Source organism: Rhamphochromis longiceps, linkage group LG5 (genome assembly GCF_057381845.1).
Source record: "Rhamphochromis longiceps isolate RC_006_pf linkage group LG5, R_longiceps_female_GT1.1, whole genome shotgun sequence".
Taxonomy (NCBI): domain Eukaryota; kingdom Metazoa; phylum Chordata; class Actinopteri; order Cichliformes; family Cichlidae; genus Rhamphochromis; species Rhamphochromis longiceps.
The window spans coordinates 6,511,117-6,525,389 of NC_140561.1; the positions used below are offsets into that span (position 1 = coordinate 6,511,117).

Sequence of the window (14,273 nt, forward strand, 5' to 3'; positions counted from 1 at the left end):
GAGATCAATTAAGCTTCTGCCCGACCAAATTTATTCTCCAGCTCAGTCTGGGAGTGTGTTACTCAGCAGCAAAGACTTCTACTGGCTTAAATATCTGCCATCTGGAGCTTCAATCAAAATGGATCAATACTGGCCTTTAGTACAGTGAAAAAGCTTGCAGCGTACACAGACATAGGAAAATCCACTCTTAGATATTCTGTGCTTTGCTAGATGTTGGCTTTGAGACTATAGGCTGTAACTGTCACATGATGTATGCTCCCATGTTTTTGTCCAGTTTTGTCTGCTTTTAAAAATGAAGCTGAGCCTAGTCTTCTCATGAAGTTGCAGACAAACTGCAATAAAGTTGCAGACAAACAGTTCGTGAGTGGAGAAAAGTAAAAGTGCATCACAGCTCCACTGAAGACTTGACAGACTGAAAAAGACAACATTTCAACCCCATCAGAATTACAACAAGAGCCCAAACTGTGACATTATTACATGCACTTTTGTGAATTCAACTAAACTTCATATGGTCTTCTGACAATGTGTTTCTCTGTCTCACTTAATATTAAGGCATTTTTGGACATATGTATTTGAAGTAGGGGAGCTATCCCTGATCTGCACTTACATATCTAATTCACAGTGTCCCTGAACAAAACACATACATGAAATGTAAGCACACCGTATGTCTCATTAAATGTTACCAAACATGTAACTCACTCGAGATCATAACTCATGTCATAGTGCTGAAATCTAAGAAATATGTTTTTTGTTAGTTGGACAGATCACAGATCTGCCTTTGTGCCACAGGAAAATAGTTCCATGGTGGAGTTACATCTGAAAGGAAAACTGTCTCTTGAAAATGCATTAAAGATGTTGCCCTCTGTTGTGAATGTTTAAAACCTTATTGGAGTGCTGTGTTGTGGTTTTTGTTAACTGCTTTCATTTGGCGTTTGTTTATTTCTGTCTGACAACCTGCTGGCATGCCGGGATACATCATCCACTGGAACCACTGTGTCTAATTTCCAACTAATATAAAAAATTTTAATATTTAATCATTATTATGTTCATGTAAATAGGTCACTTACTACATACTTTTTTCCTTAAACTAATTCTTGGGTGCTTTGTTTTGATCAGAATCAGGAAAATCAATGTAGCTCTACGTCAGCAGTACAGCTTTAAATGAAACCTTGTGGTTTCATGACATGCTTGTATACTGAGTTAGTGTCTGCATCACTTGTGAACTAAAGAATTGTGGGATTTTTCACCTTTCTGAAAGGTCAAAAAGGACCCTCTTACACAAATAAAATAGATAAACTACTCTCGGTCAGATACCAGTAAGGCACAACATTATGAGCACCTGCCTAGTATTGTGTTGGTCCCCCCCTTTTGCTGACCCATCATCAAATCCATTACACACCTGAAGGTGTGCTGTGGTATCTGAGCCAAGATGTTCACAAAGGATCTGGGGAAGGTTAAGTCAAGAGCTCAAACTCATTGTTGTGACTCAAAAACTATTCCTGAATCATTTTTCTTTGTGGCAGGGTGGATTATGGTCTGCAGCAATGCTTAAGTAGGCGACACATGTTAAAGTAGCATCCACATGGGTGAAGGAGGACCCAAGGTTTCCCAGCAGAACATTGTCCAAAGCATCACACTGCCTCCATTGACTTGCTTTCTTCCTATCATGCATCCTTGTGCCAGGTGTTACCCAAGTAACCAATGCACATGCACCCAGCCATCCGCGTGATATGAAAGAAAACACAATTAATCACACCAGGACACCTGCTTCCATTGCTCCGTGGTCCAGTTCTGATCCTCACATGCCCATTGTTACAAGATTCAGCGTGAGCACCCTGACTGCTCTGCGGCCCCATGCACAACAAACTGATGTGTTGTGGGGAGGCTGTAGCTCAGGAGTTAGAACAAGTCATCTGCTAATCAGAGAGATGGTGGTTCAACTCTTTGCTACTCCAGTCTGCCAAATATTCTTGGGCAAGATGTTGAATCTAAAGTTCTGTTCTGTTCAGTTGAGTAAGAATGTGATAGCAGGGCTCTAGACTAACTTTTTGCCATGGGTGCAAATATTTGGTTGCACCTGTGCGACCAACTGTTCGGGTAGCAAAAAAAAATAAAAAATCTGCAACCTTCCCTATGGTCAACAACAGACACACATTTTGCCCCTATCGTGGACTAAACCAATCAGAGATAGTCAGGGGCGGGACCTCTCTGATTGGCCGTGGTCCAGTTGAAAGTGCAGGTGGAAGTGGGAGGTGAGTAGCTTGAATAAAGCGATATCAATTCATTAAATCCTGAATCGACTTTTAAATATAACTGTGTTTTGCCAGAAACACCAGATTCTCAGATTAAAGCTCACAAAACCATTTCAACAACAACCGAACAGCAGATGAGAGCAGGTACACGGACTCCACACAAAGACGTAAACACAGACCCGACGCATCAGAATCAACTTTGTCTTTCTCGGCTTTCTCACCCGATGGCCCGTAGACGGTCACGCTGTTGGAGCTCAGCGATTCTGATGCGTGCGGTCCGCGCTGTGTTTACGTCTTTTTGCGCTGATTCTGAGCTGCAGGTTTTGTCTCTCTCCAACCAAAATTCACCGAGCCAGCAGCAAAAGAAGCAGCAAACTGCGCTTCACATTTGATCAATGTCGTCATGAATTTTGCTGTTTTGCTTCCATGACTATTAAAATCACACTCCATGCACAGCTAGCTCTCTCTCTCTCTCTCTCTCTCTGTACTTCAAGAACAGTTTCTCGTCTCCAATCTGTTTTCTGTATTATTCATTCGCTTATTACCCACCAGTCTACCTCTGTTTACAGCGCTGTCGGCTGCTGTCTTTTTCTTTTCTTTTTTTCACTTAAATGACCTCGGACAAGAAAGCCTGTTTTTTCTGTTGTTCAATACTGAAGAAATTTAAACTTTATATGCAGAACATTGTAGAATATTTTTAAGGTTATCTGCTATAAAAAGCCAGACCAGGAAAATCTCCTTCATGTTTTCCTGTGTTTTATTCTCAGTTACTTTCACACAAAGGCATCTGCTGTGATGTTCACAATTCTGATGAAGTCAGTACTGATAAATGATCAGAATTATAATATTTCTGACTGTCTGAGGCTAAATTGAATCGAATCGGGACTTTGAAAACCAGAATCGAATGGATTATAGAAATCAGTGATGATACCCAGCCCTAGTGAGCAGCCTAGGCACGACAGAAGTGGATGTAGCTGTAATAGGAAAAGAACTATTGCTAACTTTTCTGTTAAGGCCAGATCCTTCTGAAATTCATAGCCAGTGCTCTGACACGGTGGCATCAATCTTTGAATGCTGAAAAAGCACAGTGTATCCAGAAAAACACATTATATTATATAAATTATTATAAAATTTGTGTGCGCCTAACTTTTGTGCCGGTACGCCTAACTTTTTAAAGTTAGGCGTACCGGTACGCCCATGGCAAAAAGTTAGTCTAGAGCCCTGCTCTAAGGGCATTTTACGACACTGGGGTGGCATCTGCTATCTTTTATGCTGTGGTCTGCTGGAGGAGTGGATTGGCAGAGAGGGACAGGGGGAAACTCAACAAACTGGTCAAGAGGGCCAGCTCTGTCCTGGACTGTCCGCAGAAGTCCATCGAGCAGGTTGGGGAGGAGAGGATGTTGTCTAAGCTAACATCCATCATGTGAGACTGTACAAGCACCGAGCAGCTCGTTCAGCAGTAGACTTTTACACCCACAGTGTAGGAAGGAGCGCTACCGCAGGTCATTCTTACCAGAAGCTGTCAAACTCTATAACACAGTTTAACATCCTTTGGTCATCTTACTCACCAGCTGTTTGTTCACTGTACATTTTATACTGTACATATCCCTGTACAATTTTTCTATACATATTTCTGTACATTGTTACCTGTGTATACGAACTTCAGTTGCTTATGTATATAGGACCACTTTGTGTCTTCCTTTTATATTTTATATTCCCCTTGCTATAAGAGCTGTGTAACACCGAAATTTCACTTTCTATTCTATTCTATTCTATTCTATTCTATTCTAACTAGTTAAAGTCAGGGTGATATTTCTCTGGACCAAGGGAGTCTGAATAGAATGTCCCAGACTAGGGATGTTCGATATAACGATATATATCGGATGACGATATAAAAACGTCTATCGTTTTATTTTACACTATCGTTTGTTTCGTGGTGTCGCAAAATAAACTGTTTACGGCAATATTTTTTCATGGTTTTAATGGTCACTGTAGTGGCTAAATTAATTTCTTAAAGTTCTCTCTTTCTCTTATATTTAATATAACCACACTACGGACGGATAAGCGACTGTTTTTATGCATTGTCGTTAGCAACAACGACGGTAAAACCATCCCGTGTCCGCTTGTTTATTTTCCACATAAGCCTTTCACAATAAAGCTCAAGATCGTGTTGAGACTTTTCAAAATAAACTGAATTACGTGAAAGAGTATGCCGTGTTTATGGATGAGAAGCAAAAAAGAGCCGCCAGGTGCTAAAAAATAAACCTTAGACTCAAACGTTAGAACAGGCTTTTCCCCGCAGCACGCCGTCTAATAAATACTCACAAAGAAAACTGCGGCCGTTACTTATGTCTAAAAATGTATCGTTTCATGCATCAGTTAAAACACTGTTCCAAGTACACGACGCCCAGCTGGAAACACTTCACGCAAGTCGAGCTGCCCGAGATTCACAGAATTTACAGAAAATGTTACATTTTGTGATTTATATTGTTATCGGGAAGATAGATGTCTTATATTGGGATATGAGATTTTGGTCATATCGCACAGCCCTATCCCAGACTAATACACAAGAACGGTCAAAGAAAAATGAAGATAATGTTTTGGAATGTCCAAATTAAAGGTGTGACCTTAATCAAAGAGAAGTGTTGAGAAATAACAGGAATGATGAGTGGACTAGTTCTTATATAGTGCTCTACCTGTCTCATTCGCCCATTCTTTCAATGCTTAAGCCCTGTCTCTCTAAAGCTGACACATCAAAGAGCAACTTGGGGGTCTGAAGTACTTCTAGGGATTGAACCATCAACCGCTCAATTAATAGATGACCTGCTGCTACAGCTATCCCAGTTATACTTGAAAAAAGGAACAAGTATAATTATCTCTACTTGGAAATTGTATATTTACACAATTGCTGAGGGGTTTGTGAGCTTTTTCTTGCAACTGTAACTACTTTAGTGCAGATCATGGATTTTGTCTGTTTCTCGATGAACTCCACAATACTAGTAAGATGAATGCAATAAAAATCCTCAGGTACGAACACTAAGTTCCAGATGATGCTGCAGTCATCGAATAAAACACAGATGTAACCACATCGTTTCAATTATGACCATTCATTCATTTCTACCATCCTGCAGCAAAGCATTTCATAACAGTGCGAGCTAAAGGACAATTTGTGTTTTCATATAAAGATAAACTCTTTCATTTGAAATATCAGCAACTGTATATGGTCTTAGAGGGTTGGGGCAGCTTTTTACTTTTTTGAATGTTGTTTGTCTGATATGCCACGTGAGGCTGCATATTACATTTTTAGTAAGATTCAGTCATTAATCTACACACTTCAGATCTGTCCTTTTAATTGCTAAAATTTACATACATCTTAATATTGTCTACAATACTTTGCCTCACAGAGTTCAGGCTGTGCTGAAGAATAAAGGTGGTCATACAAAATACTGACTTCCAAGTGGATGAGAAATGTCTGTTTTTGGCTCATATAAAGTATTTCCATGTATATTTGAACATGTTTTGCTTCTCAAGCAGCTCAAGACTTTTGCACAGTACTGTGTAACAGATATAGTACTACAGAAAAGAGTAAGAAATGTACATTAAGTGCCACTTCTCTGAAGACACATCTGCAATAAAGACAGTGAGGCCAGCCACAAACACACCTCTGTCCATGCTTTTCATTTACAAACTTGACACGGCGCCTCTTTAGTAAATCCTGACAATAAATGTTCAACCCTAAACGTTGGTTTTACACTTTAGTAAATCTGGATTTCCATTTGAGGAACCAGAGTCTAAACAAAAAGATTCACATAGACTTGCCACACACGAAAGTGTGTACAGTGAGGTTGTGCTTTCCAAGAGTTCAGGAACTCTGATGATGCACTGAATCTACAGTGATTGGTCAAATATGCTAGATTTTTTTCTCCTGTCATTTTTAAATACTACATCTGCCAACACATTAAGTTTGTTCGTGTATGGTCTTAATGATGGAGAAAGATTTAATGATACTGGGACTGCAGGCAAAGTTCAGACATTCAGAGGAACCTTGTTGTGCTTTGGACTCTTCAGAGGGTAAATAAGCATAAAAAGGCACTTAAAGATCCTGCACTTCAGCTATTAAGTTCCTTAATTGTGTCCATACCAGCCAGGTAGATGGTCACGGGAGAGGTGCTGAAGAACCGGGGAGGTTTCCTGTAGAGCTCAAAGTCCTCCGAGTGTTGAGTCCAGGGCCATGTGTCGCGTGAAAGTGTGGGTTTCAGTGTGTTGGCATGTAGGATGTTCTCCCTCCACGGCTGGAAGCACACTGAATTATCAACTACAAAACACTATCATCACATAACCTTTGAAGATTAGGCAGATGTTTCAAAGAACTTACAAATGTTTTCTTACTGCCATTGGATAATAAATAATTGTGTGCTCACGACAACTGAAGCAACAGAAGGGCTAATATTATTAGTCATGTCATATTACATGCTATTCTATACCTAACCTAAACATACTGGCTCATGGTCATGGTCATCCTTGTCCCATGTGTATTCATAGTAATACCAATAAACCTATTTCTCTTCTGTTGCACAGTACTTGCAAATGAACTTTACCTTTCTCAGCTCTTCCACACGAGCTTCATCTGGGTGGTTAGGGTGCACTTTGGACTTGCTCGTGCTAATATTCCAAAATGTAGATGTAGAAGAAGATCTAGCATTGGTTTTCCATGGAATGTCTCCTGGGTCCACTGTTGCACTGTTATACCGTTGACTGTAGGTAAACCTGCGCCCAGGCACCTGAGGCAGTCAGAAAAATTACTTAGCTTCATTATGTTCATTATGTATAGACTATTCTGCAAGCTAGAATGACACTGTGTGTCAGAAAAGGTTGAAAAATACATTTAAAGATACACTAAGTCATTCTTGAGGTTATTTAATAGAAAAAAAAATGTTGTACTCATAAATATACATTGATTAGGTTTGTGTGTAATTACATTTATTCCATTAAAAATACACAGGCGCAGGTGCCGGTTGGATCCCCGCCATCTGGAATACAGCGGCCGAGGTGGATAGCACCATTCCGCCTAATCACATTTTATGTATAAGGCTAATAATCAGCCACATGTGTAGCACACCTCATAAGTTATTTTTAAATGACTCTTTTAACGAGAGAGCAGTGGTGGAAGAAGAGAAAAACCCAATGTTAATGACAATATTTTATGTCTTTGTGATGTGACTGGAAAAGCTGGTCAAATCCATGAGATTGTACAGACAGAGGGCTTTCTTACAATGGCATTGTAAGAACACCTTACAATGGTACTTTCTTGGTACTATACTATACTCTGATATGTTAGAGACAGCATGCTACACACACCTTGGCCATCTCTTTGCAGAGCAGTTCCCTAGCTCGCTCATTTGAGTTGAAGGTCTGGATGCTGTAGTTGTGTGCTGTTCTTCCTGCAGCCATGTCTATCCTTAACACTGCAGCCTCTGGCTTCTGCAACTGCTCTCTCTGCTCTTGCACCTTTTTAATATTTTCCTGGAATATAATGATACACATGACTGGATCTGTTAATAAAACGCTTCAAGTAAGTGTATAGTACTATAGGATATCACAAACCTGAACAAAGTCTTTCAGCTGCTGGAGAGGCCTGTTCTGTTTCCATGTGATGTACTCTGTGTTATGTGTGCTGATGGGCCCATGTCTTTTCATCCTGATAGGCAGAGTGGGAATGCTCCCTTCAGTGTTTGCCCGAACCTTTTGCTCCCTCTTCTCAGCATATAAACCAAATACACTGCTCAAGCTGAGAATCATGTCAGCTGAGGGGAACAGGTTGTACTCCACCACCTCTTTAAGCTGCTTCACTTGACAAAGCTGGCTTAACCTAAGAAAAAGGATAAATTACACAATTTATACATTTTATACCGAATTGTTTGTTTTATATTTGACATATTCATTTTGATCCAAGGGTCCTTTACTAGCCAACTAACCAAAGACGAGAGTCTTTTCAGATCAACTTGGTTAGCAAGAAGTGAATCTGACTCTGAAACTGAGTACACCACACAGTCACTGTATACATAAAATGTAAAACAAAACAAAAGAACAAAAAAATGCCAAATATCCAGTATAAGGTGGAAGCAGTCAGTCAATGTGAACCTCTCAATAAGACATGCAAATTTTTGCTAGCTGTCAGCTCATTGTTCTGGTTTAACAGCTTGCACCTTTCTTTGCTCTTTTTCTGTTTACTCCCATTAACTCTGATTTTCAGGTGCAGTTGTCTTTACTGGCAACCCTTTACTTTATTAAATGTAGGCTCCAGATTGTAGAACAAAACAGTTGGGGACTACCTGATGAATAGAGAACAGCAGTTAACTTTAACTTAAGGGCTGGATATAAATAGAAGCTGGTGAAGACCAAATCATATTTAAAAAGGGACTGAGCTTTGGAGTTACACACACCAAGTAGCAATGTGGTTTCCAAAAAACACGTCAAATCGAATGCTACGGTTGTTCTGGCTCATCCTCCCACCACCATTATTCACTTAAAATAAATATGTCTAATTCAGCTACCTTGACAAAGCCTGAAAGCAGGGTTGGGGGATCGTGCCTCTAACGTAGATCTGAGACTTTTTCATGATGGTCTCTAGTGACTGACTCAGATGGATAGGACTCAGGCTCATGTCTAGTGAGTCATAGATGCGTCTGAAGAAAACCAGGTTTGAATTATATAGCACTGTCACCTGCTCCTCCTCACTCCCACGTAGCCTGCAAAACATCACACAAACTACAGCACCCTCAATGGAATCTCAACACTTTATCCAGCAGGCAGCACAGGTGAAAATTGTTAACACCGGCTGTTGGGACAAGACAGCACGGGTTGGCTTACTTCATAGGAATGGCTTCCCAGAGTCTCTTCACTGTTTTTTGTTTGAGCCCTTCAAGGACAAAGATGTGGGTCTTCTTATCTATCACATGAAACCCTGAAACAAAATCCAGATCCTTGGTCTCACTGTGCTCAAAATTCATTTGGTAATTTGACAGGGCTGTCTCTATGTTTTCCACTGAGCGTGAGCCCAGATGGAAAGCTGCCGCATTGATTTGCAGTATCTCCGACCTCAGCTTGGTCATCGCAGAGGAGTTGCTGTATCCAAAGAGGTAGACAATGCGGCCAAACGGACCCTTACAGGAGTCCTCATCACAGCTGTCATTCTGAACACTGAATGGGCAAGTTATCTCGACTTTGACTTTGAGTTGAGAATTGGCAGCGTAATAATGGCCTTGTGGCATTGGCTTCTCTGACATCTTCCTCTTGTGTGGGCTTCGCTCCCTGTCCAGTAGCAAAGGGCTGCATTTAACTGGCAAGCACACCTTTAGACTTTTCTTCCCCAGCAGTAGCTCAGAGAGGTTTAGTTTTGCAATACCATGAGGATTAATGGCTGAAGACTTCTGCTGTAATACCGATCCACCGAACTGGATGTCATGCTCTGACACAGTCCCAAGTGTCTGGGTTTTCAGCGCTTCCGATTTTTGGTCACGATCATGAACCTCTATCTCCAGAGGTGGACCGGATAGGAACTCGTATAGCTCTTTACGACTCATCAAACCAGTCAAGATTACATTCACATCTCTGAAGTAGATGTTGGTGTCCTGCTTGTGATAGTTTGTCCTGTGTTCATTTAAATTATGGAACTTATACTGGCAATAAACGGGCATACATTTCTCCTGAAAAAGAAATCATCCAGAAAATGACTCAGAGCTGAAAGTTGAAACCACAGCCCACTACCAGAAAGGGCAGACTGGGTAAGAAATAAATTGAACACATAGAAAGGTGTCAAAACTAAAACGATGTGTACATCCCACCTGTAGGATGTGAAAAGGCACTGACGATGAAGGCAGTGAAGTGGCTGACAAAATTGTGATAACAAGTGGATTGAGTTCAGCCTTCAGTTGGTCTGACATCAGTGGTTCATCCAGAGAAATGTTGAAGATGATCTCAAAAACCCCAGAAGAACAGACTGGGATGTTCTCAGTCAGTGAGTTCTCACCTGACAGTCAGAAAATACAAGCTTACATAAGAAAATAGGAACAGTGCTTTGTTTTCAGCTGACCAGCACTGGTCCAGGCTGTGCCCGTGATTATGAGATTGACTCACCTGCCAACAAACAAACAGGGCTGATTTCAAATGATGCAGTGCCACTATCTCTGATGGCATCGAGGTCATGATAATCACTCGTGGTTTTTTCAAAACCTGTTTTAAGTTTGAAAAAATGTATTCATTAAGAAGTATAAAAGTATGACACACTGATATACATAAAATATTCATTGTTGTAATGCACATACCCGTTTCTGGTCCCACATCTGGACTGAGATCAACACAAAAATTGCTTCTTTGTCTTTTAGATGTGTGTGTCTTATTTTCACACAGGCTCCTCAGCTTGTTCACCATCGTCTCAATACAACCTGAGTAAAAATATAAAGTTCATAATTCCATAACACAATAGGAGGGTTTTTCCTGGCTCACGCCGGGTTTCCGGGCTTTGGATGGTGACTAATCACAGAGACTGTGTTTCCTTACTTAACAGACGTCTCTGTAGTCCCCTGTAATTTCTGGCCATTTGATTCTTGAGTCAATTGAAGCCCTTGTAAATCAAACTGGTTAAAGCATTTCTATCCCTCTAAAGGCAAGTGTGTCATATTTGATACACGGGTTTTTGTGATTATAAATTGCCAATGGGTGTGAATGGTTGCCAGCCTCTTTGTGCTAGAGACAGCAAATCTGTCCAGGCTGTACCCTGCCTCTCGATCTATGATAGCTGAGGTAGGCTCCAGCCCCCTGCGACCCCAATAAGGATAAGCGGAAGAAAATGAATGGATATAATTTTCTGGCGATTACTTCATGGTTCAGACAGAAAGCTGAAAACTCTTTTTATGCTGAATAGGTGTAATATTTTGATCATTTTTAAGAAAATTGGAAATGGATGCTCACCGCACTCTGTTTCATCCTCAGACAGCTCCTGTGACAGTTTGAAGGCTCTGACTCTTTCGTAGCGGGCTTGGCTGCAAAGTTTATCCTTAGTGTTCCAAATCTGAAGCCTGATCTTATGAGGTAGAAGACTGATGAGCACATCCCTGTTGAGTCCGATGTTAAACTTCTGGGCCCAGCCAACCCAAATCTGATCTCCCTCAAGCCACGTTCTTAGAATCTGTTCACATTTATTTTTGCATTAGACAAACTCAAAGTTGTATTCAACAGCAGCCTGAGCAGTCAACTATTTACCGTAACTCTACACCACGAGATACTCCCATCCACTTATGATGTTCATGAATTGTTCATTAATGTCACACACACACATACACAAACAAAGAGGATCCTATTTACCTTGCACTCGTCTTCTCTGTATATTTTTGCTGCTGGCCCAAATACTAGTATGTCCACTTTAACCGTCTCAGTATCACCTGGCAACAATTTGTATTCAATATGATAGCAGCTCTGAGCTTTGTGGACCGACACATTCTTTGATTTCATTGCTTTCTCAGAATCTTCAGGAGCACTGACTTCCCCTGCAAGAGGCCAAATGTGCAGGAATGAGATTTAGAATCAAAACACTATTACATTACAGCAGATATGTAGAGCCTGTCAAATTCAACCGTCTCACTCTGACCATCTAAACAGAGCTAATAATAATTGTTTATATGTTCTGTGGACCATCTTACCCTGTGGAACGGCTAGAGCTATGTAAACTGTCCATGTGACGTAGTAGGCACTGTCATCTGTTTGCACTTTAATATCCTCATATGAATCGGTGCTGGACAACAGTTCAGTCTCAAAGACAAGGACTTCTTTCTGTTCTTTCTCTGAAATGTTTTCGTCATCACAGGTTGGGTTACAAACACTCTTCTCTGACATGTTGCCTTTTGGGTCAGACTTTGCTGGAATAGTTTCCCTGGAAAACACTGAAAGAAAACAGCAAATGAAGCTACGCCAAAACCTTTTGGGATTTTCTTACCTGGATGATTGAGCATGCATCAAGACAAATGATGATACATTTTACATGGAAATGTGTAATTGTGAGGAAGCAGCTTATCACAATCCTAGCCCAATCCCTTGCTTGACCGCTATGCTGAGTGGATCAGGCAGTTTTCTTATGCAAGGGGGTTTGACACCAAGGTCTGGCTCCACTTTTCTCTTTGAAAGAAAGAGTTGCTGCAAATCCAAACTGTTCTGTGTAATCAAGTTTATCCTGTGATGTAACATTTCTATCCTGATGAAAATGCCTCATCCACAGTGCACAGAGGCTCGCTGAATGGTTTGATGAGGACAATATGATTCACAGATCTAAAGCAAGATGGAAGGTTTTAGATAGAGCTCTCCACTACCCTCATCAGACAACCAAATGAGAGAATATCCTTTGTTAGAATGGTTTTCAGCCTTCAAGTAGCACAGAGGTAAAGCAGAGAATCAATATACAGGCCTGATGTGTTCATGGAAAGATGGCCCAACACTGTCCTTTGTGTATCATTGTGTAGCATGAATTTGTCCTTTGACACATGTTTATGAAACAGGTCTAAAACTAAAAATATTCTTACTTATTTATTCCCTGAAAAAAATGCCAAGCAAACAATCTAGCGCAAGATGCTTGACTACATCTTAATGACACTAATTTTAAGTAACAGAAACAAAAGCTGACCAATACCTTGATCTCAATAACCTTTAATAAGCAGATTTGAAACACTAATACGAGTGTAACAATTTCCAAAGAAAATATGTTTTGGTTCGCACTGAAGTAGATGAATGAATGAATGAATGAAACTTTTTCTTACAAGCTTGATCCTTTGATTATGACATGGAACATGAACAAAAAATAGACTCCTTAATTGTTACTGTTATGTACATATTTTCAGTTCACTAAATACCTAAATCATTTTTGAGAAAACTATTCACCTGACCATACACCCTGACACAGATATCAGTGTGGTATGTGCAGCTGGAATTGGGAGATGATATAACTGATGTTTTTCTTGCAGTTTGTGGTGTTGGTTTCAGAATTATCACAGCCCCGCAAACAAATCAGAGATTACTGAGAGATATCCTTATTAAACAAAAGCACAGTAAGTAAGCAACTGAGTTGCATTGTCAAATGTCAAGATACACAAGGGATTAATTACTTATGTAATTGTTCTTGAAGGAAATCTAACTGGAGAGAGGTGGTCCAACCTGTACGTGTGCCATCGCCCTGCCATGTGGCTGTTTCAGCAGGACAATGCCCGCCGCCCCCACCCCGCCTTTGCCAGAGTACCGTAGGTCTTTCTGGCTCAGGTTCGTACCCAGAAACAGCCAGCATTTAGTCCCAATTATTCATGAAAGGCAGCCGGCTCAAATTTGAGTACAAAAATTTGATTTAAGTTTTGCACGGCAATTTCCGCAAAATGTGTAACAGGCCTATAAATATTACAAATTAATTATTAGCATACTTTACCGCCTTCGCTCGGTCTCTTTCGTCTCAGATGAAGGTTAGCTTACAGCTTCCTGCAGCCTTTAGAGTCCATTAACTTCAGCGTCACTCACTGTAAACCCGTGACCATGACAAGAGTTTACATTATATCTCAGTTTATATAAATTACACAACGAAACGACATAAAAAGTTCAACCTACGTGATTTTCAGGAGTGCAACGCATGGTGACAACGCAGTGGTTGTCCATGGCAACGGCTGTAGTGAAGGACGTCAGGCGCACCCCTGCCCTCACGCGCCGTTCAGATAAGGAGGCAGCGTCTTTTCCTTCGCTTTCTTTCTTTCCTTTTTTTTTTTTTTTGTTTCTTTTCCAAGTTTAATGACAAGTCCAAAATATCCTAGGTTCAAAGTTTTAGGCGGGCTCAGCGCCCAATAATAATATCACGCAGGCAGTGCCTTAATTGATATTTAGGGAATATGCTGTTTGCAATCGTAATCAACCCTTTTCACATTTACAAACCTCAGTTTAACTGGATAAACATTACAATGATACCTTCAAAAGCAACTGAGTTAGTTGGATAACCGG

At 40.6% G+C, this 14,273-nt stretch overlaps 1 protein-coding gene across 1 annotated transcript in view; it reads right to left on the reverse strand.

Moving 5' to 3' along the window:
• cfap92 (cilia and flagella associated protein 92 (putative)) overlaps nucleotides 1-13,987 on the reverse strand; it is a 16,249-nt gene extending 2,262 nt beyond the window's left edge. The window contains exons 1-13 of the mRNA XM_085405552.1: nucleotides 13,709-13,987; nucleotides 11,951-12,190; nucleotides 11,616-11,797; nucleotides 11,223-11,439; nucleotides 10,577-10,696; nucleotides 10,389-10,484; nucleotides 10,097-10,281; nucleotides 9,123-9,958; nucleotides 8,807-9,001; nucleotides 7,857-8,121; nucleotides 7,611-7,775; nucleotides 6,851-7,033; nucleotides 6,394-6,544 (exon numbers count right to left, since the gene is read on the reverse strand). Of these exons, the coding sequence (XP_085261678.1) occupies nucleotides 6,394-6,544; nucleotides 6,851-7,033; nucleotides 7,611-7,775; nucleotides 7,857-8,121; nucleotides 8,807-9,001; nucleotides 9,123-9,958; nucleotides 10,097-10,281; nucleotides 10,389-10,484; nucleotides 10,577-10,696; nucleotides 11,223-11,439; nucleotides 11,616-11,797; nucleotides 11,951-12,190; nucleotide 13,709 (2,836 nt within the window). The 5' untranslated portion in view covers nucleotides 13,710-13,987. The remainder of the gene's footprint in view (nucleotides 1-6,393; nucleotides 6,545-6,850; nucleotides 7,034-7,610; nucleotides 7,776-7,856; nucleotides 8,122-8,806; nucleotides 9,002-9,122; nucleotides 9,959-10,096; nucleotides 10,282-10,388; nucleotides 10,485-10,576; nucleotides 10,697-11,222; nucleotides 11,440-11,615; nucleotides 11,798-11,950; nucleotides 12,191-13,708) is intronic.
• Between the last annotated feature and the right edge of the window lie 286 nt (nucleotides 13,988-14,273).